General features: G+C 41.5%; 2 protein-coding genes across 3 annotated transcripts in view; both read left to right on the forward strand.

Moving 5' to 3' along the window:
- Positions 1-25,650, forward strand: part of creb3l2 (cAMP responsive element binding protein 3-like 2) — a 110,765-nt gene that overhangs the window by 10,048 nt on the left and 75,067 nt on the right. The gene's annotated exons all lie outside the window — the stretch shown is intronic.
- Positions 1,180-24,851, forward strand: LOC132869548 (uncharacterized). Its single transcript, XM_060902767.1, has 2 exons — positions 1,180-1,303; positions 22,544-24,851. Exon 2 carries the CDS (start codon positions 22,662-22,664, stop codon positions 23,574-23,576), a length of 915 nt encoding a protein of 304 aa, XP_060758750.1. The 5' UTR covers positions 1,180-1,303; positions 22,544-22,661; the 3' UTR covers positions 23,577-24,851.

Genomic DNA, 25,650 nt, shown 5'->3' on the forward strand with positions numbered 1-25,650 from the left:
CTATGGACCAGGCCTCGAACAATGACAAATAACTCGACAACGGAAGCAGCTATTCACAAAATTCTTTCACAGTGAGCGCTAGAAGGGTCTCCTGAATAAAATTATGTATTTTTTTGTTTGTAGTCTTAAAAATAACGACACTAGAGCGATTTAAAAACGAGTGACTTTTCTATCACGTTTATAATGGATGTCAATGAAGCCTGTCAGCTGCACTGTCCTCAGTTTGACGCTTGTCATTCAAAAACCGTAAATCCTATCGTTTAGGTAGACACATTGTGTGAATCAGGACAAGTTTTCCTACTACTTTTGAGAAAATCATGTCTGTAGAGTGAAATTTGTGGCTGAAAACAGAGTTTAAGCGAGAAAGTTTGACCTTTTTTTTTAACCTCTCTCCACTCTGAGCTTAACGAGGTCCACTGGTGTGTAACGCAATAGACACCCATTCAAAAGCCGGATTTTCTCCCAGAACCCACATGGCGTTTGACCCGGGACTGATCCGAAAGTGTAGAACCTAGCAGAAAAGTTGAATGCCAGATCCACAGAGGAGAAGTTTTCCTACGTTTTAGAGTTTGAATCACGTCTCTAGGTGAAAGCATGCCAGAGCAGCGGACGTTTGAAAAACGTTGAAAAAGTGCTTTTTTTTCAATTAATTCCATAGAAATGAATGGGGTTTTTTTGGACGATTTTTTCGCGACTATGTCGCGAAAAAATCGTATTCTGTAGAGAAAAGTAATAGCATAGCGAGTCCGATCGAGCCGCACGTTTTGATATATTGTTTGTCTGTGTGCGACGTACGGTTATTGAGTTAATCGAAATCGAAATTTGCGTAGGAATAATAATAATAATAAGAAGAAATACGTAGAAGAACAATAGTTGCAGTGCTTTGCACTGCAACCTATGGGCTCCCCTAGGGGAGCCCATAGGTTGCTGTGCTGCAGCACTGCATCCTAATAAAAGATTGTACAAAAAAGTATATTGTCCTACTTGCATGTAATTTTATATCTATCTATCTATCTATCTATCTATCTATCTATCTATCTATCTATCTATCTATCTATCTATCTATCTATCAATCAAAAATGTCAATGTCACACCCCCTTACCGAAGTACCGGCTTTCTCTTTTACACAGACTGCAATTCCGGCTCTGTTCCTACCAATCATTCCGGCTGAGAGGCAGAGCAACTCCAACCCTCTGTTCCATATTCAGATGTTTTATACAGAACATGAAGCAGAATAATGGTGTAAGATTGAACAGGCTGTGTAAAAGGGGCATGTGTAAAATGAAGCATCATTAAAGGCAGGGTAGGTAATTTATTTTAGAAGCATTTTTCATTATATTTCTTGAAATTCTCTTTATGTCCTGAAAGCCATGAATAAATCAAATGCTCTGACAGTAACAAGAAAAAAAAAATCCAACATCTGTGGCAGTTGCACGGCTCTTAAAAAGCCTGTCCAATCATTTTAGCTGGTCAGAGAGGGCGGCACGGTGGTGTAGTGGTTAGCACGGTCGCCTCATAGCAAGAAGGTTCTGGGTTAGAACCCAGCGGCTGGCAAGGGCCTTTCTGTGTGGAGTTTGCATGTTCTCCCCGTGTCTGCGTGGGTTTCCTCCAGGTGCTCTGGTTTCCCCCACAATCCAAAGACATGCAGGTTAGGTTAATATGGGACGGCCTTGGGCTGAGGTGCCCTTGAGCGAGGCACCTAACTCCCAACTGCTCCCCAGGTGCTGTTAGCATGGCTGCCCACTGCTCTGGGTGTGTGTGTGTGCTCATTGCTCACATGTGTGTTCACTGCTTCAGATGGGTTAAATGCAGAGAGGAAATTTCACAAATGTGTGATGAATAAAGTTGTGCTTTCTTTCTTTTTCTTTCTGAATGAATGAAATGATTGAATGGCCTATCTACTGGCCTACTTGTGCACATTTTGCCTGTGCACTTGTTGCCAAAGTCTTCTACAGTGCTAGGCAGATATATTGCAGACATATTGCTAAAGCTGGTGGGCTAGTCGACAGCTCTGAGTACTAATAATAGCCATGTTCATTGTTTACATCCTTTATGATAATTGAGGTGCTTTCTTACATGTGAATGAGACATGAGGGAGTTGCATATGACAGTGACATGCTATGCTTCCCCTCCCTCCACTGTCTCTTTCTCTCAGGGACTCATCCTTCAGCAGTAATCAGGCAGTGCGCGTTCATGTGTTTTGGAGGTGTGGCTTTGGAGGGAACCCTGAAGTTAAGTGGTGGGATTTTTCTGTTGGATACTTTCAAAATCTAGCTTACTCTTGCTGGTTTCAACAAAATTACATATATTGCCTTTAAAGATGTGTTGTTTGTACTGGGTGAGTGTTAAGACTGCTGCCCTCCATCCTCCAATGTCACACCTTACTGTCATCAGGATTACTGTCATATGGATTTAAATGTGTAAAACATGTGCTTAGCATTTATGTTCTGACCGCAAGTTTGCCGAAGAGATGAGAGGTCCACACTGGCTTTCTGCTGCTATCTCCAATCCATTCCATATTGTTTGGACACCAGCTGTGCCATGCTGCCAGATTGTACCATGATTCAATGCTGAAGCCATGCGAGTGCATCAGCTGTGAGGCTAACATAATGAAGGACATGGCTTAGGAAAACAACTATGCTTTTCTGCATCTTGCTCTGTGTTTAAAGGAGATGCACAGAACCTTTATTTTTAAATAAATTTCTGAGCGGATAGTATCTCCATCCTTGACTCTTGTATGCTGCATAAATGGGAATTAAAAAAAATATATATTCTTGAGAGTTAAAATCGACCACAAAGTTGGCATTCGAGCTGCCCTGCTGAGCCAGCCAGCCCTGAGTGCGTGACCTCACAGCAGGAACCGGTTTTAAGGCCGAGGCTTTTGACAGCTATAGACGGTAACAGTATTTCTTACCTTCACCATATAAATGTCATATAAATAAAAAAATGTATTTTTTATTTATATGACATTTATATGGTGAAGGTAAGAAATACTGTTACCGACTTGCTCAACTAAGACTGATTTGACTTCATTGATTGTGGGTTGACTCTCATTAAAACAGGATAGGTGTTATAACTTATGCAACATACATGTACAACCCCGATTCCAAAAAAGTTGGGACAAAGTACAAATTGTAAATAAAAATGGAATGCAATAATTTACAAATCTCAAAAACTGATATTGTATTCACAATAGAACATAGACAACATATCAAATGTCGAAAGTGAGACATTTTGAAATTTCATGCCAAATATTGGCTCATTTGAAATTTCATGACAGCAACACATCTCAAAAAAGTTGGGACAGGGGCAATAAGAGGCTGGAAAAGTTAAAGGTACAAAAAAGGAACAGCTGGAGGACCAAATTGCAACTCGTTAGGTCAATTGTCAATAGGTCATTAACATGACTGGGTATAAAAAGAGCATCTTGGATTGGCGGCAGCTCTCAGAAGTAAAGATGGGAAGAGGATCACCAATCCCCCTAATTCTGCGCCGACAAATAGTGGAGCAATATCAGAAAGGAGTTTGACAGTGTAAAATTGCAAAGAGTTTGAACATATCATCATCTACAGTGCATAATATCATCAAAAGATTCAGAGAATCTGGAAGAATCTCTGTGCGTAAGGGTCAAGGCCGGAAAACCATACTGGGTGCCCGTGATCTTCGGGCCCTTAGACGGCACTGCATCACATACAGGCATGCTTCTGTATTGGAAATCACAAAATGGGCTCAGGAATATTTCCAGAGAACATTATCTGTGAACACAATTCACCGTGCCATCTGTCATTGCCAGCTAAAACTCTATAGTTCAAAGAAGAAGCTGTATCTAAACATGATCCAGAAGCGCAGATGTCTTCTCTGGGCCAAGGCTCATTTAAAATGGACTGTGGCAAAGTGGAAAACTGTTCTGTGGTCAGACGAATCAAAATTTGAAGTTCTTTATGGAAATCAGGGACGCCGTGTCATTCGGACTAAAGAGGAGAAGGACGACCCAAGTTGTTATCAGTGCTCGGTTCAGAAGCCTGCATCTCTGATGGTATGGGGTTGCATTAGTGCATGTGGCATGGGCAGCTTACACATCTGGAAAGACGCCATCAATGCTGAAAGGTATATCCAGGTTCTAGAGCAACATATGCTCCCATCCAGACGACGTCTCTTTCAGGGAAGACCTTGCATTTTCCAACATGACAATGCCAAACCACATACTGCATCAATTACAGCATCATGGCTGCGTAGAAGAAGGGTCCGGGTACTGAACTGGCCAGCCTTCAGTCCAGATCTTTCACCCATAGAAAACATTTGGCACATCATAAAACGGAAGATACGACAAAAAAGACCTAAGACAGTTGAGCAACTAGAATCCTACATTAGACAAGAATGGGTTAACATTCCTATCCCTAAACTTGAGCAACTTGTCTCCTCAGTCCCCAAACGTTTACAGGCTGTTGTAAAGAGAAAAGGGGATGTCTCACAGTGGTAAACATGGCCTTGTCCCAACTTTTTTGAGATGTGTTGTTGTCATGAAATTTAAAATCACCTAATTTTTCTCTTTAAATGATAAATTTTCTCAGTTTAAACATTTGATATGTCATCTATGTTCTATTCTGAATAAAATATGGAATTTTGAAACTTCCACATCATTGCATTCCATTTTTACTTACAATTTGTACTTTGTCCCAACTTTTTTGGAATCGGGGTTGTACATGCATGCATTTTCACTGATAAAATGTAAAAGGTTAATTAAATAATCAGATGAACTGAGACAATCACATTCTGAAGCAAATTAAATCATCTTATACCAGTAACTTAAATACACAATATAAGTTACATGCATTAATCTAAATGCAGGTAAACAAGTGGTGGTGTTTTATATCAAATAAGAGTCATAGCTTACCCGTCTGTCCTGGCTTCTTGAAGGCCGACCTTGTGGCTGATTGTTTTGAAACAATCTGACTTTCAGTTGTTTGTTCAGTTCTCCGTTCATTCACTTCTTCCACATAAGGACAAGATATTGCTGCTGAAGCAAGCATATCCAGTGGAGAAATCAGACGCCTGGTCCACTCATTCTCCATTTTCTCCAGACTATTCTGCCATTACTGCTCGGCTCAGGCAATTACTAAAATCTGGGATGGGACGTCACCGTTTTTAGCACCAACCGCAGGGAGGTCACTGCCCGAGTGATAATATGTCCTGTTCCATCTCGGGTTTTAGCAACAACCCTTGGCTCACCCTTGGCTTTACGAGTCCACAGTAAAATGTGCAGAGCAGAGGAGAGACGACTTCGTGTATATACACTATATTGCCAAAAGTATTCGCTCACCTGCCTTGACTCACATATGAGCTTAAGTGACATCCCATAGGGTTCAATATGACATCGGTCCACCCTTTCGCTGGTGTTGCATAGGCTACCGTGTAAGCTCTGTCAATTTCAGCGACAAATTAAAAATGTAAGAGGACGAATTGGTTCCTAAAAGAACTAGTAAGGGGTCAGTCATCTGGCATTTTTCTGGATATCGCGAGGAGGACGTGGAACAGCAAATGCCAATTTGTAAAGTGTGCAAAAAAACAGTATCAAAATACTTGGGTCTTGAAATAAATGCACATTAGTCATGAACAATGGTAACTACTCTCTTTTGTGTTATTTTTGACAGAAGTAAAATTCACACATGAACAAATTTTGGCGAGTTGATTTTCTGTTTGGCTAGTTACTTTGGAAGGTAACTAGTCTGGCTGGCTGGTGAAAAAATATATGAATTTCGAGCCCTGATATGTACACACACACACGTGTGTGTATATATGTGTACACACACGTGTGTGTGTGTGTATATGTGTACACACACACACACACACACACACACACACACACACACACACGTGTGTATATGAATGAATGAATGAATGAACCCTTTATTATCACGAGTCAGAAGTACCAGTGAAATTGACCATCAACCTGTCCTTACATACACACAATTGACAGAGGGGGAGTAGACAGGACAGGAAGACAGGGATGAAAAGAAAAAATACAGAGTAACATGAGGAGGGGGAGGAGAAAAAAAGCAACCCCCACACTATGTTCCTGTAAGGAGTACAGTGTGGGAACATTAAAAAAAACCTCAGCACATACCGTAAGCACAAAATAACACAAGTACACTTTACAACATGAAAACTCGGGACTTGAGGGGTGGGGGGGCGATCGGGGTGGGGGGGAGGGGAGGAGGTAGAGGGAACCCAGTGCAAGCAAGCAGCCGTCCGCTCCTGCAGCCATGATGGCGCTGGTCACGCACCCGCTTGTCACACTGGGGGTAGCGGCGACCGCGGGAAGAGGGTGGAGGAATACGAGAGTGTCTCACAGCAGTGACCTTCAGGGGGAGATGTTGTCCCAGCAACGGCCTTGGCCGAGGCCATTGCTGTCTGAGGGAGCCGAAAGCAGATAAGATTGGGATTGTTTGGTCTTGGGGCGAGTAGACGCATTTTTTTTACACGACCACTCTGTCTGTCCATTCTGGTCTCCGAATCAATCCATTTCCTTTGCAAAGCCAAAAGCTTCTCCATGATGTTATCCATGTTGCGGTTCAAGTTCTGAATAGCCACAGTCTGAGTGCCGACAGGTCTGCCCACCGCTTCAATCATGTCGGGCAGCTTTATGGGGCTTTGAACAGCTGTCACCGTTTCCTGATTTCCTCGATAAACCAGGGCAATGCCTAATCCAATCAGCAAAAGTCCTGTAATCATGGTTCCGAATAGGTAGATGTCTTCAATGTCCTCCACAGAAAGAACCGCCAGGCACACAACCTGCCACCGCTCCCACGCATCCATCGTGTAGCCAGCTGCAAACGTTCCGGCAGGACAGGTGGGTTCCCCCGAACCCAGGCTTCTCATCGAGAAAACTGTGTCAATTTCGTTAGGAGACCAGTTTATCAATTCCATGATTTTTAGTTGAGAGAGCAGTGCGGAGAGAGTCTCTCAAAAGTATAGACAGATGAGACGAGACAAAACAAAGGAGCACAAGCAGGGAAAATAAGGGAGAGGAGAGGAGAGCAGAGAAATGCGACTGCCTTCCGTGAGAGCATGGAGAAAAAAAATATGTGTGCACGCACACGTGTGTATATACAGTGGGGCAAAAAAGTATTTAGTCAGTCACCAATTGTGCAAGTTCTCTTAAAAAGATGAAAGAGGCCTGTAATTTTCATCATAGGTATACCTCAACTATGAGAGACAAAATGAGAAAAAAAATCCAGAAAATCACATTGTCTGATTTTTAAAGAATTTATTTGCAAATTATGGTGGAAAATAAGTATTTGGTCAATAACAAAAGTTCATCTCAATACTTTGTTATATACCCTTTGTTGGCAATGACAGAGGTCACACGTTTTCTGTAAGTCTTCACAAGGTTTTCACACACTGTTGCTGGTATTTTGGCCCATTCCTCCATGCAGATTTCCTTTAGAGCTTTTGGGGCTGTCGCTGGGCAACACGGACTTTCAACTCCCTCCAAAGATTTTCTATGGGGTTGAGATCTGGAGACTGGCTAGGCCACTCCAGGACCTTGAATTGCTTCTTACGAAGCCACTCCTCCGTTGCTCGGGCGGTGTGTTTGGGATCATTGTCATGCTGAAAGACCCAGCCACGTTTCATCTTCAATGCCCTTGCTGATGGAAGGAGGTTTTCACTCAAAATCTCACGATACATGGCCCCATTCATTCTTTCCTTTACACGGATCAGTCGTCCTGGTCCCTTTGCAGAAAAACAGCCCCAAAGCATGATGTTTCCACCCCCATGCTTCACAGTAGGTATGGTGTTCTTTGGATGCAACTTTCTCCTCCAAACACGACAAGTTGAGTTTTTATCAAAAAGTTCTATTTTGGTTTCATCTGACATATGACATTCTCCCAATCCTCTTCTGGATCATCCAAATGCTCTCTAGCAAACTTCAGACGGGCCTGGACATGTACTGGCTTAAGCAGGGGGACACGTCTGGCACTGCAGGATTTGAGTCCCTGGCAGCGTAGTGTGTTACTGATGGTAGCCTTTGTTACTTTGGTCCCAGCTCTCTGCAGATCATTCACTAGGTCCCCCCGTGTGGTTCTGGGATTTTTGCTCACCGTTCTTGTGATCATTTTGACCCCACGGGGTGAGATCTTGCATGGAGCCCCAGATTGAGGGAGATTATCAGTGGTCTTGTATGTCTTCCATTTTCTAATAATTGCTCCCACAGTTGATTTCTTCACACCAAGCTGCTTACCTATTGCAGATTCAGTCTTCCCAGCCTGGTGCAGGTCTACAATTTTGTTTCTGGTGTCCTTTGACAGCTCTTTGGTCTTGGCCATAGTGGAGTTTGGAGTGTGACTGTTTGAAGTTGTGGACAGGTGTCTTTTATACTGATAACGAGTTCAAACAGGTACCATTAATACAGGTAACGAGTGGAGGACAGAGGAGCCTCTTAAAGAAGTTGTTACAGTTCTGTGAGAGCCAGAAATCTTGCTTGTTTGTAGGTGACCAAATACTTATTTTACCGAGGAATTTACCAATTAATTCTTTAAAAATCCTACAGTGTGATTTCCTGGATTCTTTCCTCCCATTCTGTCTCTCATAGTTGAAGTGTACCTATGATGAAAATTACAGGCCTCTCTCATCTTTTTAAGTGGGAGAACTTGCACAATTGGTGGCTGACTAAATAATTTTTTGCCCCACTGTATATGTGTACACACTAGGGATCGACCGATATGTTTTTTTCAGGGCCGATACCGATTATTATGGAATTGGGATGCCGATAACCGATATGTGCAACCGATAAATGTAAACATTATAATTCACATGAAATTAAACATAGCACACACTGACACAGACCTTCATATCCATGAAATGTATGTTTAATTGTAAAATTGAACATGAAATTTTGTGCAGGGAGATGTCAGCAGCATTTGTACAATAAAGTCAAACATTAGTTAGAATAAAATGAGAAATAAAATAATAATAAAATAAATATTCACCAATAAAAAAATAAATCACTCCCTACGATATTACAGCTCACCATTTTCAGTGGAAAATACATGAAAATACACTCTGGATTCTTTTACACTAAGAACTAAGAAAGACTTACCAACTTCAAGTAGTTTTTAAATAACAAATCAAGTGTAGGGAGCTGCCTGCAGCATTTTTTAAAAAGTAAAATCAAACATAAAGTAGGCTATCACTCCCTATTATGTAACAACTTAACAAGTAACCATCTACATTATAATGTAGATGAGAACGGCCAGGATAGAGAAAGTGAGAACGGAGTGTTAAAAGCTCTGGTTAAAAGGAGCGGCTGCTCCTTTAAGAGTCTGTTCAGAGAACGGAAGTCGGAGTGAGGGTACGGCCGCGGCTCTGCTCCTTTAAGAGTATATTGCTTTCCGAATCAGAAGCGCTAGCGAGGAGAATCACTTGCGCAAGAATTATAAATACTAGTGGAGTACATTACAGCGCAATGTGAAGTAGCATAAGAACATTTAAGTCAAGAGTTTAATTGATGTATTTTGTTCATTACCGTTTATCCAAGCAAGTGTGCATCCACGACACAATTAATTACTGAGCCCACAACAAGCGTCCTGAGAAACTCCCTACAGTATTACATAGCCTACTAGCACCATATCACACCTGGCGTGTTTAAACGTTCAAATAGCGCTTTATAAAGTTACCTAACATATACAAGTGCAATGCGCTTTTTGAGCACGAGTCACGTCATGAAGTTTACTCATCGCCATAACAAATAGCCAGTAGGCTTGCGCTAGCCTACAGAACACAAACACTACGTTTTATTTCGTCTTCCCTTGACCACCTCTCTGTATGGCTGTCATTCTACTGTTCGAGTAGAACTATTGACACATTCACAACGTTTCCAGACGGGGATTTAAAAATGACTGCAGCCTACGTTATGCTGGGGACTGCTTACTATGGACAACATTACATGTGGTTTCAGCGAGACTAGTTGGTTGTAGGCTAATTCAAGTGCTTCCTTCCGTAAGCTAAGTTTGCCTGGCTACACAGATGCAAATGGACAATTTTAACGAGTAGTAGATGAAGAATGTAAACATATAATGATGTTGTGCTTTTGCAACTTGTGTGTTTGTGACTTATTGCGGCAAAAGTAGCGTGTCCTTACCTTGAAGTGGGATCTGCTTCTGCCCGAGTGCCCATATGGCTGCCTTGAAACAGTTCACAGCGTTTAGCTACGCGTGTTGATTGGCTGTATCCCTTGTGCCGCTTCTGCCCGAGTGCCCGTATGGCCACCTTGAAACAGTTCACAGCGTTTAGCTACACGTGTCGATTGGCTATATCTCTTGTGCCAAACAAATCAGATGTTGTGCTGGGCAGGACCGTGTTCTTGAACTCAGAGAGGCGAGTGCAGGAAAGGACGTGCAGTGACAGTCGCGTTAGGAACGAAATGGCTGCAAAAAGGCATGTTATCGGCATATCGGTGGAAATTATGGCCGATACCGATAACCCTAAAAATGCAGAATATTGGCCCGATATATCGGCCAGGCCGATTATCGGTTGACCCCTAGTACACACACACACACACACACACACGTGTGTGTATATATGTGTACACACACACACACACACGTTTATATATATGTGTACAATAATCTAGCTTTTCAGACCTGTTGCTGTGCCTTAATATGTCTAAATGAGCAGCAGCACACCTGGCTACTCTAACGTTAACGTTTAGCCATCATATTTACATTAACGGACAGCTTGGTTATCTTCTAGTTGTGTGTTCATCATGACATGTTTGTGCTCTATAAGCACATTGCGACATGTTAAACGGAGGCAGAAACATGAGTCTGTGAACAATGGAGCATGCACACTAGCAGACATCCCAGCCTGCAGAAACTCATTTCAGGGAGGTGTTGTGACGCATGACTTTTTCCTCATCAGCGGGGGGGTGTCACGACACCTCCCTGAAATGAGTTTGGATGTCTGTAAAACAATCGGGATGCTTTTTGTCTAGCATGCACTACATGAACAGGCACACACGCAGTCTCTCTCACTCTCCCTCGCGCACTCCGTCATATGCGCGATGCAGACATTAATGTTTCGCGTGCACGCTCTTGCTCGCTTGCTCTAGATTCCGGGAGATATTATCCAATTTGCGGGCATCAGGGAGCCACTATCAATATGCGGGAGACTCCCGGAACTTCCGGGAGAATTGGGATGTCTGCACTAGACAGTGTTTAGGCCATTATTAAAAAATGTTCTGTTTCCGGTCCACCGGCCGGGTGAGTGCCGTTTGTGCAGTTGAAATTTTTTGTTTAACGCCGTTTTTTCGACATTTTTTTCGGTTTCGTAAATCTATAATCGAACTTGACATTTACGCATTTCCAGGGCTTTCCACTAGCCAGCCATGACAAATAAGTAGCCAGCCGGGGGGAGTAAACACAAAATAAACTCCTGTGCACGCAGTTCCCAGGATTAAATGTATTTTCCACAGACCATTTATTTATTCACTTTACTCAAATACAAAGTAAAATGGCAGTAAATCTTCTTTCTTTTCTTGCGTATTGCATCATGAGACGTTCCTGGCTTGTAAATCTCTTATTTTCAGTGCATGACACATTCACGCAACTGAGCATGCTATGAATTAACAACGACAACGGTCTGCAGTGGTGGTTTCACAATTAAACACTCAGCGAACATTTCTCCATTTGTGTATGAAAATACACTCCAGTGACTCAGTTTGGTTTCATTTACAACCAATGGTGTCTTTTGATGCCAGCATGTAATTGAACGAGAGAAGACTGGTTTACCGGAGACAAAATAAGCGTTATCTCTACTTCTGTCCCCTCCGATGTCGCTTCCAACACACTACTGCCTCCGCCGAGTGCACCCGCACACACCGCATGTCGGGGCCGCGGATGAGTTACTGTCCCTTGATCAACGAAGTCTGCAGGGAATTTGTGGTCATTATCGGTACAAACAGCGCGAATCACAACTTAAATGAGTGCGGTTCAGTTTGACATTATTGTCAGTCCGTTAGATAAACATTTAATTTTATTAAAATCGAAAATTAATATTTAGAGCCTGTGGGCTACAAAAATAATAGTCATTAAAGTAGCCGGCTGGACTTAATTGTGTAGTCGGCTGTATGGCCGGCAGCCGGCGCTTGTGGAAAGCCCTGTATTCTGCGCAGAATATAGAATTGAATCAGTTCTGCGCATGCGCCGTGCGGCACAAAAAAATGGCAGCCACCATGAAGGAAGGAGATCCGGAGTTTTCAAACATTTGCTTAAGTGTGAACTTGCAAAATGGTATTCTAGCGAACAACAAAATAGTAAAGATTCAGAAAAACAAATCATTCAGTGATCATTTTAATAGTGTAATTTTATCCGAACTAGGCCTAACGGTCGATTTAGAACTACAAAAAGTCCGTGTGTCGGACATTTTAAGTACCTTTGTAAAAGTTTTGCAAATGTTGCAGTCAGCATTTAAAATGCTAACTTATTACAAGTTTCAGTTGATTAAACCGTCATATTTTATTAAATGTGTCTGCTTTTGTAATAAAAAAGTACTGAAAGAAAAAGCAAACACAGCATTGCGATTTCTTATCCATCCATATATTAAAAAAAAAATCCCTCCCTCCCGACTGAAATTTTTTTTGCTCACCCGGTGGACAGGAAACGGATTTTTTTTAAGGATGGCCTTATGTAGAGAGCATGCGCACTAAACAGCGTTTATATAGAGAGCATACACACTAGACAGCATTTATGTAGAAAGCATACACACTTCAATCAATCAATCAATCAATCAATCAATCAATCAATCAATCTTTTATTTCAATTACATATAAACATATAATAGACTACACGAGTCTGCAAATAGCGCACTACTAATCAAGGCAGACTCATGTTTACAAAGAAAAATTTTTTTTATATGAATTAATATAATACTTAAATATGTATGAAAAAGATAATAAAACATACTTGACAAATTAACAACTATTTGGTAACAAAAAGAAAAAGAGGAGACGATACTTGTTATTCAATATAAAGGTACAGTAATATATCATTCAATAACATTGAAAAAATATATATAGAGAGAGAGGTATACTTGTCATGCTGATAATAATAATTCATGCATGGTATTCAATAATATTTAAAGTTAAAACTAAGATAGATAAATAAATAAATCTCTTAATTATATATAGAAATAAAGTTATGTAGAAAGAAAGAGTTTGGAGATGTCAACATCATATCCATGTCTACTTAAATCAGAAAAAAGGTGGTGTCTGACTTTTTTCTTGAATGACAATTTAGAAGAAGATCTTATAGAAGTTGGAATTTGGTTCCATACCCTAACACCAACACGGGAAAATGAGTTCTTTCGTAGATTTGTAGGAGAATACTGAGTATATAAGTTCTTGGAGTAAGATGACCTAGTGTTATAAGAATGGATACTAGAAATAGAAGAAAATAATTTACAAATGTTTGAGGGTGCACTTTGATTAACAACGTCATACATTAATTTAGAAATACATTCATAGAAAAGATTTACTGGTAAAATATTGGTTTTGGAAAACAATGGAAGGGCACTTTCTCTATTATCAACAAAATGGATTAATCTTAAAGCTCATTTTTGTAGGATTAATACTTTATTTATATGAGTTTTACAAACTTGTCCCCAAGAATTAAGACCATATGTTAAATAAGGTTGAATCAGAGAGCGATATAATGTCATAAGGGTATGTAGTGGAATAAAATGTCTAAGCTTGGCCAAAAGGCCGATGTGACAGTTTGTGTAGGTGGGTGGAGCACAGAAGGAAGGCAGGACAGAACTGAGTTCACAAAACTGGCTTTTATTCAGCTTTTCAGCCTATACGAACACTCTCGCACACACCCAGACACACGCACACACATTAGTCATCTGGTTGAGGAGAGAGCCCCCTCTGCTCTCGCTCTCTCTCCTTAAATAGGGCGCGGTCACTGGGAAGACACACAAACATTAATTAACGACAGGTGAAGTGATTCTGCCACTTACCTTCCCTGACTCCGCCCTCCTGTCACAGACCGATGCTTGACCACGCCCCCGCTGCCACAGCCGAAAACCTTGCTTATTTTGTTGCAAATAAAATCAATATGAGGCTTCCAAGAAAGATTGTCATCGATTATTAAACCCAAATATTTGACATACTTTTTACGTTCAAGTGAAACAAGTTTGTTTTGAGACACTGTTTTGAGAGTATGTAATGCATAACCTGTCAACCTCGATTACAATTTCCTATCTCTGTATTGGCCTAATTTAATGTTTTATAGTAATTATTTTTTCGACTAAAATGAATGTCTAAAACCCTTTTAGTTTTCATCGACTAAAACTAGACCAAAACTATCAAGGATGGAATTGACTAAAATGTGACTAAAACTAATCAGCATTTTGTCCAAAAGACTAAGACTAAAACGAAATCAAAAATGGCTGGCAAAAACAACACTGACACACGTGTGTATATATGTGTATGCACATGCGTGTGTATATATGTGTACGCACACGCGTGTGTATATATGTGCCTAAATCCAGAATCCAGGGACACATGTCCGCCCGGGGGCATTTTGAGTTATTGACAGATTCAGAAAGTACAGTTTCTAAGCTTTCCAATGATGCCTTCCATGTGGAGATCTGACAATATTTGAAGAATGTGTGGCCTTTTGAAAGTGTATACCTCTTAAAACAGAAAAGGGAGAAAATCGCCCTCAAAGTTTTCCATCTCAGCTACTCTGGGTGTAGGGCGGGCACATAATGGTGCTCATTTGCATGATATTAAGGAAAGCTCTACCCCCTATGAGCTAGCACGATACTACTTTCATGTAAACAAAGATCACCACGTCAATTTTCCTTCCATGTAAAGTATGCCCAAAACAATTATGAAGTACAAAAATAAGTCCTAAAGTATACTTTAACGTTTTGTGGTTGAATATTTACTCACACCGTAAGAAAGATAGCACGATGATGACACAACTAACACAACGCTAGTTTCATGTAAAGCCTCGGTCACAACCGGCCGTACGTGCTCCTACGGCCGGTCTACATGCAAAAAACGCAAGAAACGCACGGAGGGCGCGTGTGAAACGCACGAGAGCGCGCGTGTGATGTGCTAATTTTCGAGCCACAGGCCGGCCGCAGAGGTTCTTTATGTCAAACAAACTCTGCGGGCGCTTACGTTTTTTTCAGGTTGCAAGACAAACTTATGGCCAACGCGCGTCTTTGTCCATGAAAAAAAAAAAAAAAACGCAGCGATTTGGGAAACGCCAAAAATCACACGGCCAAAAAAATCGTACGTCCGGTTGTGACCTAGGCTTAACCAAACCACAACACTCTCCGTTACATGCAAAAATAACCACACAGCCTTAGATTAATAAACTTACCCCATCAGAAAGAGAAACGGCGCCTTGCACACACCAATGCCTCCGATGGAATGTAATCCTAGCTTCCTTTTGGTTGGGTTTTTTTGCTAGAAATGGCCATCTCCGATGTAAAAACCGTGTGTCTGTTTGCTTCCCGGTGTTTCAGCTCCTCTGCGCTCTGTTTAGCTTGCTCATTCCGTAGTGAAATTACATGCCTGTATGCAGCTTAAGTAGCCACGAGCTCAGCTCGTATCATACAGCTGATTCACGAAAAAAACAAAAGACTTAAATCATCATGTGAATGGCCCATATGGTAATTTACCCACACCCCCCAGCAGGCTACAGTCCTGACAAAAACGAGACAATTTGCAACAAAAAATGTATGCTTTTCCAACAAAACAATCTATTATCTGAAATACTGATTGCATTCTTCAAGATCTCAACTTGCACATGATGGAAAAAAAACAATCACAAATTTCGAAAAAAAAATGCTTCTTTTGTGATTATCTCGGATTCGTTTTGGCCGACATGTGTCCCTGGATTCGGTGAGGCGTCACATATGTGTATGCACACGCGTGTGTATGTATGTATGCATGCATGGGTGCAAGTTTTCCAGCATGTGCCGGAAGCTCCGTTTTTTTCGGTTCTGAAAAAGTCATTTTTCCAAATCGTGTAAATCCGTTGAGATTTTTTTTTTGGGGGGGGGTATAGGGGTGGCCCTCTCACTGTCTCACTCTCAGCGTATTACCGGGTTACCGCGGTACAGTCTCTGCACGAGACAAATCTTTTCATCTCGTCTTCACCACAAACCTCATTCAATTTATACACCGCTCACCGATGAGCGGTCCTGACTAGTCCGTTGTTTCACGGTGTTGTACATGTGTGATATCATGTTTCACGCACGTAGCACGTTGTTCGACCAAATCAACACAGCTATTCCTATGAGTTGCCGTTTCTTTTGGTGCAAGTTAGAACAGTGATTTTGATTGGCTCACTGTTAACTGCCGTCCAATGAAACTTCAGCTTTTATAATAAGCCTTATTTCGCTTCCCTCCCTTGCGACAGATCCACGTGCTTTGCCTCTGGTTGCTGATCAAAATATGTCAAAATGAAGTTTTTATCGGAAGGCTCCAATACAAAAGAATTAGAAAAGACGTCTAGAAATAAATGGAGATGGGAATGGTTAAAGCGAGTGTGACAAAAACGGTGACAAATGGGGAATATGGCTGAGAAAACCGGATGTCCCGGGAGTTGCATATTGTGACTGCTGTTCAAAGACTATCAAGGTAGGGCTTGAAATAAGTTTGTTAGCTTTTTTATCATCTTTTCTAATGTGGTTGTTAGGTTGAAAACTCATTTGTAGTCAGTAATGGATTATAAAATATAGATATTTTTGTATATGGAAAAAGCTGAATCTTGTTATTTGCTAAAATCCAGGAGTTTCTGAGGACATCAAGACATGTGGCCCCTTATTTTAACTCAAGCTGTGTATACAGTTAGGTCCATAAATATTTGGACAGAGGCAACATTTTTCTAATTTTGGTTCTGTACATTACCACAATGAATTGTGAACAAAACAATTCAGATGCAGTTGAAACAAAATGATTGCATAAAAATGTGAGGAACTAAAGCATTTTTTTAAACACAATCCCTTCATTTCAGGGGGTCAAAAGTAATTGGACAAATTAAATAATTGTAAATAAAATGTTCATTTCTAATACTTGGTTGAAAACCCTTTGTTGGCAATGACTGCCTGAAGTCTTGAACTCATGGACATCACCAGACGCTGTGTTTCCTCCTTTTTAATGCTCTGCCAGGCCTTTACTGCAGCGGTTTTCAGTCTTTAACAAGTGAAATGCATGCTCAATTGGGTTGAGATCAGGTGACTGACTTAGCCATTCAAGAATATTCCACTTCTTTGCTTTAATAAACTCCTGGGTTGCTTTGGCTTTATGTTTTGGGTCATTGTCCATCTGTATTATGAAACGCCAGCCAATCAGTTTGGCTGGATTTGAGCACACAGTATGTCTCTGAATACCTCAGAATTCATCCGGCTGCTTCTGTCCTGTGTCACATCATCAATAAACACTAGTGACCCAATGCCACTGGCAGCCATGCATGCCCAAGCCATCACACTGCCTCCGCTGTGTTTTACAGATGATGTGGTATACTTTGGATCATGAGCTGTACCACGCCTTCGCCATACTTTTTTCTTTCCATCATTCTGGTAGAGGTTGATCTGTCCAAAGAATGTTCTTCCAGAACTGTGCTGGCTTTTTTGGATGTTTTTTAGCAAAGTCCAATCTAGCCTTTTTATTCTTGAGGCTTATGAGTGGCTTGCACCGTGCAGTGAACCCTCTGTATTTACTTTCATGCAGTCTTCTCTTTATGGTAGATTTGGATATTGATACGCCTACCTCCTGGAGAGTGTTGTTCACTTGGTTGGCTGTTGTGAAGGGGTTTCTCTTCACCATGGAAATTATTCTGCGATCATCCACTACTGTTGTCTTCTGTGAGTGTCCAGGTCTTTTTGCATTGATGAGTTCACCAGTGCTTTCTTTCTTTCTCAGGATGTACCAAACTGTAGATTTTGCCACTCCTAATATTGTAGCAATTTCTCGGATGGGTTTTTTCTGTTTTCGCAGCTTAAGGATGGCTTGTTTCACCTGCATGGAGAGCTCCTTTGACCACATGTTTTCTTCACAGCAAAATCTTCCAAATGCAAGCACCACACCTCAAATCAACTCCAGGCCTTTTATCTGCTTAATTGAGAATGACATAACGAAGGAATTTCCCACACCTGCCCATGAAATAGCCTTTGAGTCAATTGTCCAATTACTTTTGGTCCCTTTAAAAGCAGGGTGGCACATGTTAAGGAGCTGAAACTCCTAAACCCTTCATCCAATTTTAATGTGGATACCCTCAGTCATAAAGTCTGGACTTTATGTCCATGTCCATTATATAACTATAACTTGAATATGTTTCAGTAAACAGGTAAAAAAACAAAATTTGTGTCAGTGTCCAAATATATATGGACCTAACTGTATATTGTAAAAAAGGTATCACAGCAAAAGCATATTAAAAATGGTTGTTTCAATATTTAAATTAGTAGTTGCTAGATGTTTTGAAATATCAAGCCTTGTACTTGAAATATTATTTCAGATGAATTGATGAAATGTCTTAAACATTTGATGTGAATATGCAAATCATATAACTATTAATATTATAAATGTTTGCATGAGATTGCATGACAGACAACCATTTTAACTTGTAATTAAATTTTTTTTTCGAGCCCTAAGGGGGGCTCACCCCCCTTTGTAACCCCCCCTGCGTGGCTGTGCCATGCACATCAGACTTTTAAGGTTTTTGAAAATTTTATACTTGCACCCATGTATATGTGTACGCACACGCGTGTGTATGTATGTGTATGCACATGCGTGTATACATGTGTACACCAGGGATGGGCAACTTGCATGATAAAGAGGGCCACAATTTTTCATCACCACCATCAGAGGGCCACATGACTGCGCACTTCAACTAATCAGATATGAGAGAATTTTAAATAAGAACAAAATATTTGTATATTCTTATGTCTGTATGTTTATTGAACCAACATACATTTATTTAATATTTTCCACACTGAAATGCATTTTTAACATAATGCTCGTCTTGTTAAACGACAAACACAAGTTTATTTTAAAAGAAACAAAGTGCAAAGGGCTCACATTCAATGAGGCACAAAACTAAAAAAACAGCGGCCCAACATTAAGTGCAACTCAATGAGATAGGCGCACAATAGACTGGATATCAATGTCAAACTTTGTGCATCCAATCCTCATCAAATGAAAAAGAGTATCATCCGTGAATCTGTTCCTCTCTTTTGACTTAATGTGCTTCATTGTTGAAAAGCTGCTCTCACAAATGTAAGTGCTCCCAAACATGCTGGCCACTGACAGCAAAATCTCTGAGGAGTGGAAAACGTGCCTCTGGTAGCAGTCTCCTAAATGAAATTCCCCTCTCATTGCGCTTTGCTTGAAAATACGGATCTGACTGCAACTCGCAGAGTTTGAGCTGCAGTTCTGATGGTTGCTTGCTGACAGCAGCAGAGACGGGGTCCGTGAATAGCGTAATTCGTGGTTTCATCACATTAAAATCTTGGAAACGATCATTAAACTGCTCCTGCAATTTTTCGATGTTGGTCCTATACTTCTTAGTTTCTCGCACCTGGGGTTATTTTTTCGCATCTCCTCACAAGCGGGAAAGTGTGCCAAATTTGGACGATGGGAAGAAAATCCTTCTATGAATAGGTCGAGTTTACACTGGAATGCGGTTGTGTGTGCATACAGATCGCAAACAGTTTGGTCTCTTCCCTGCAAGTGTGTGTTAAGGTGTTTGAGATGCGAGGTGATGTCTGTCCGAAAGGCCATGTCGCAAATAAACTGCGTGTCTTTGAGTTTTCTGCAGTAGGTGCTTGTATCACCACTAACACTGTTCTCCAAGAACACTGGTAGTTCAGAGCGCAGCGCAAAAAAACGCTCCAGACACTTCCCTCGACTCATCCATCTGATCTCAGCGTGCATTTGTAAATCCCCATACGCAGCGTCCACTTCATCCAAAAAGGCAATGAACCTCCTGTGACAAAGGGACCTGTTCCCCCCTCTGATGAGATTTGTTACTTTGGTCACTAAATCCATAACGTGGCTAAAGTTCAGTGTCTTCGCGCAGAGGGCTTCCTGGAGAGATAAAATGCATGGCATGTTAAAAAAATATTTTTGTCCTGCCATGTCAAACTCAGGCCTACATCTCACAGTTAATATGAGGCTACTCACCTGATGTATGATACAGTGCAGTATAGGGCAGTTTACCCTGCTCTGTCGGAGGAGCCCTGCGAAACCTCTGTGTCTTCCCTGCATCGCGGGCGCGCCATCCATAACAACAGTTGACAGCTTGTCAAAGCCACCATATCCACTTGCAACACTGTCAACGGTGCCCTTAGTCATATCATGCAGAGAAACCAATTTTAATAGCTCCTTGTGCACTTCAAATGAACTGTCAATAGTTCTCGTAAAAATCAGTAGCTGGCTAACATCCATCACATCATCCAAAGCCAAGGAGAAGTACTTGCAGTCATGCATGACTTTTCTCAGCTTAATTTCGACATGATCGTGAATGTCAAAAATTCTGCGCGTCACTGTGCGTCAGGACAAAGAGACCGTTTCAAAGTGTTTAACCATCTTATCGTCACCAAAAGCTTTGGCCATTTTCATCGCGCACACCTTGACAATTTCCTCATCTGACAATGGCTTCTTTGCTTTGGCACGCTCAAGTGAAACAGCATAAGAGGCTTTGAGTGCTGATTCCTGTGTAGTTGTGGTTCTGTTGTTGGTTTACTTTTGATTTGAGGTCGGCTACGACAGCGGCCCTTGCAGCTCCAGTGTACTTCTCATATTTAACTTTGTGCAAGGTGTGGTAGTGGCGATTTAAGTTGAAATCTTTCATGACTGCTATGGTTTCTAAGCAAACCAGACACATGGGTTTGCCTTTGAATTCTATGAAGAGATAATCTACTTCCCATCTTGACTGAAAGCTATGGTTTTCTTGAGAGAGTTGTCTTTTTTTTTTGCACTCTCTCGTCTCTCTTCCTCGCTGAAGGGGGTAAGGCCCAGGGCCCGATATTGTTTGCATAGGAAGCGCCCTCTATCGGTCAACAGTGTAATTACAACTGTAAAAAAAAAAGGCCGCAGTTATTTTTTTCCCTGATAATTAATAAATGATCTACGGGCCGCACTGAGTAAGGAGGCGGGCTGCATGCGGCCCGCGGGCCGCCAGTTGCCCATCCCTGGTGTACGCACACGCGTGTATATATGTGTACGCACACACGTGTGTGTATATATGTGTACGCACACACGTGTGTGTATATATGTGTATGCACACGTGTTTGTGTGTATATATGTGTACGCACACGCGTTTGTGTGTATATATGTGTACGCACACGCGTTTGTGTGTATATATGTGTACGCACACGCATTTGTGTGTATATATTTGTACGCACACGCGTTTGTGTATATATGTGTACGCACACGCATGTGTATATATGTGTACGCATACGCGTGTGTATATATGTGTACGCACACGTGTGTGTACACATATATACACACGAATGAATATAGAGTGAATATAGATATATACAAACGAATGAATATACAGTGAATATACAGTGTATATATGTACACATATATACACACTGTATATTCATATATACGCGCGTGTACACATATATATGCACGCACGTGTACACATATATACGGTCGCGTGTGTGTACATGTATATACGCGCACGTGCGTGTACACATATATACACGTGCATGTGTGTACACAGATATGTGCGTGTGTACACATATATACGCCCGCGTGTGTGTACACATATATACACACACGTGTGTGTGTACACATAGCTTTAAGGGCTTTACTTTTTTGCTCACCGGCCACTGTTTTGTTGCCAGGTAATCGCAGTTTTTTCTTCACCATGATACATTAAAGTTCGGAAGATCTAGATTTAATTATGAATGGCAGTGTATAATATATCTCTACAGTAGCACTCAAGTATTCAGTGCTGTTAAGGTAGCTTGAAAACATGGAACCATCTCATCTCATTATCTCTAGCCGCTTTATCCTGGTCTACAGGGTCGCAGGCAAGCTGGAGCCTATCCCAGCTGACTACGGGCGAAAGGCGGGGTACACCCTGGACAAATCACCAGGTCATCACAGGGCTGACACATAGACACAGACAACCATTCACACTCGCATTCACACCTACGGTCAATTTAGAGTCACCAGTTAACCTAACCTGCATGTCTTTGGACTGTGGGGGAAACCGGAGCACCCGGAGGAAACCCACGCGGACACGAGGAGAACATGCAAACTCCGCACAGAAAGGCCCTCGCTGGCCATGGGGCTCGAACCCGGACCTACTTGCTGTGAGGCGACAGCGCTAACCACTACACCACCGTGCCACCTGATTCTAATATTAAAAGTCCAATTCAAAACATTTATCATTGAAATAATTTGATAATCTGATTATTATACTGTCGCTTTCATTTTTGTACTTTTCACTTTCGCTTTCCTTTTTCCGTTTTTTTTCCCATTTTTTTCTCTTTCTTTTTTTGGAAGAACGCCGAGACCGGAAGCTTTCTTTTTCTCTCCTCCTGTGTAAAGTCCACAAGCGGAGGCCATCTGATCTGCTTTAATATCAACAGATCTTCATTTAAGGTACGTGAATCTTTTCATCATGGCACATCTTCAGCCTGTTCAGTGTGCTGAGTGCAGGATGTTTAGTCATTCTTCCTCCGTCACTAGCGATAGCTCTATTAGCTTTACTTGTGATAAGTGCAGATTAGTTAGCTCTCTGACGGAGAAGATTACAGTGCTAGAAGCGCGTGTCCAGGCTTTAGAGCAGGTTAGTGAGCGTGAGAACAGTGTAGTTTCTGTTAGGGAAAGTCTGGACGCCCTAGGTGGAGTTAGCAATCCCCCAACTCCGGCATTAGAGCCCTTACAGCGGGGCGAATGGGTGACGGCTCGGCGGTATAAGTGTAGAGCCAAAGCTACCGCTGAGGCTCGCCCACGGGAGCACCACTCCTCTCCGCGTCACGTGTCGAACAGGTTTGCTCTCCTTAGTGATGCACCCACTGAGAAACCTGAAAGAGCTCTGGTTATAGGGGACTCTATCATACGGCACGTGAAATTAGCTCAGCCTTTAGGGGCACCAGCAGCTTTAGTCAGGTGTATACCGGGAGCCAGGGCGCCGGACATAGCAGGTAATCTTAGGGTCCTAGGCAAGCACAGGTTCTCAAAGATAGTTATCCATGCAGGAGCTAATGATATACGCCTTTGTCAGTCTGAGGTTACTAAGAGTAACTTTGTAGAGGTGTTTAAATTAGCGAAGGCGATGTCCGATGCTGTAGTATGCTCTGGCCCCATCCCAATGCGGCGTGGCGATGTAGCTTACAGCAGGTTATGGTCGCTGAACTGCTGGCTGTCCAGGTGGTGCTCTGAAAACAGTGTGGGCTTTATAGATAATTGGGCTAATTTTGAGGGCACTGCTGGCCTGTTAGGGCGGGACGGTATCCATCCCACTCGGGAAGGTGCTGCTCTCATTTCCTGCAGCATAGGTCATAGTCTCAGAACAGGCCTAGTTAATTTCTGACAATCCAGAGCCAAGGCCAGGGAGCAGACGAACAGGCTAAACCGACTGTCTGCTAGCTGCACAGAGTCGTCACTCAGGGCCCACTACATCGAGACTGTGTCTGTTCCCCGAGCTCAACAAAAAGGTAGAAATTTTCAGAGAGTTTGTTCCAGTAACCTAATCAATATAAAATTAGATCAGACTGACTGTACAGCTGCTGCCAGCACCTTTGATCTAAAGGTGGGGCTATTAAATATTAGATCTCTTACATCTAAAGCGCTAATGGTTAATGAACTCATTACTGATCAGGAGTTTAATGTACTGTGTTTAACAGAAACATGGATTAAGCCAAATGAATATATAGCATTAAATGAAGCGAGTCCTCCTGGATACAGTTATATACACCAGCCTCGTCTAACTGGCAGAGGAGGAGGCGTCGCGGTTATTTATAACGATTATCTAGGTGTAACACACAAACCTGGTTATAAATTTAATACATTCGAAGTTCTTCATACTCATATAATGTATGTAGCCTCGAAAAATAAGTCTACCCAGTTAATTCCATTGCTTATTATTTACAGGCCCCCGGGGCCATATTCTGAGTTTCTTTCTGAATTTGCAGATTTTATCTCAGATTTGGTTATTTCCTTAGACAAAGCTTTAGTTGTCGGAGATTTTAATATTCACTTCGATAACCCAGAAGACCCTTTAAAAACAGCGTTTGTGTCCATCTTAGATTCAGTCGGGATTAAGCAGAATGTCATAGGACCGACCCATAATGGTGGTCACACCCTTAATCTAATACTAACATTCAGATTAAATGTAGACAATATAGTCATACTTCCACAGTCTGAAGTTATCTCAGATCATTGTCTCATCTCATTCAAAATATGTCTGAGTAATAATATATGCACCTCACCACGCTACTGTATTAAACGTACTTTCACGTCAACTACTGCACAGAGCTTTATAAATGATCTCCCAGAGCTGTCAACTTTGATTGGGTCACTGTCAGCCCCTGCAGAACTTGATCAGGCAACTGAATGCTTAGAGTCAACATTCCGCCATACTTTAGATAATGTAGCTCCTCTAAAAAGGAAAATGGTCAGAGACAAAAAATTAGCACCCTGGTATAATGATGACACTCGCACATTAAAACAGACCACTCGAAAATTGGAACGTAAATGGCGTCAAACAAAATTGGTAGTGTTCAAATTAGCTTGGAAGGAGAGCTTCCTGAAGTATAGAAAAGCTCTTAGTGCTGCGAGATCAACATATTTCTCCTCCCTAATAGAAGATAACAAAAATAATCCTAGATTCCTATTTAATACTGTAGCAAAATTAACCAGGAATAAGTCCACTATCAACACATGCACACCTGCAGTATGTAGTAGCAACGACTTCATGAATTTTTTTAATGACAAAATTGAGAATATCCGACAAAAAATTCAAACTACTAATTTAAGGTTAGACAATGAAAGTGACCTTGTAGTTAACAATATAACTGTATCAGATCATCAGTTAGAATGTTTTACTCCCCTAAAAGAAACTGAATTACTTTCATTAATCTCTACATCAAAAGCCTCAACTTGCGTACTAGATCCCTTACCGACACATCTATTCAAACAGATAATGCCTGGAGTAATTGAACCGCTTCTAAAAATAATAAATTCTTCTCTTACGATTGGCTATGTACCCAAATCCTTTAAACTAGCAGTTATCAAACCCCTGATTAAAAAACCTGACCTTGATCCCTGTCAGCTGTCCAATTATCGGCCAATATCAAACCTCCCCTTTATCTCCAAGGTCCTTGAAAAAGCTGTGGCACAGCAGTTATGCTCATATTTACATAGGAATAACATCCATGAAATGTATCAGTCAGGATTTAGACCTCATCATAGCACAGAGACAGCACTGGTTAAAGTAGTAAACGACCTACTGTTGGCGTCTGATCAGGGCTGTGTCTCGCTACTTGTGTTGCTTGACCTTAGTGCAGCATTTGATACCATTGATCATTCCATTCTTCTGGATAGACTAGAAAATGTTGTGGGAGTTAAGGGAATGGCCCTCTCCTGGCTCAGGTCTTATCTAACGG

Source organism: Neoarius graeffei, chromosome 21, assembly GCF_027579695.1.
Source record: "Neoarius graeffei isolate fNeoGra1 chromosome 21, fNeoGra1.pri, whole genome shotgun sequence".
Taxonomy (NCBI): Eukaryota; Metazoa; Chordata; class Actinopteri; order Siluriformes; family Ariidae; genus Neoarius; species Neoarius graeffei.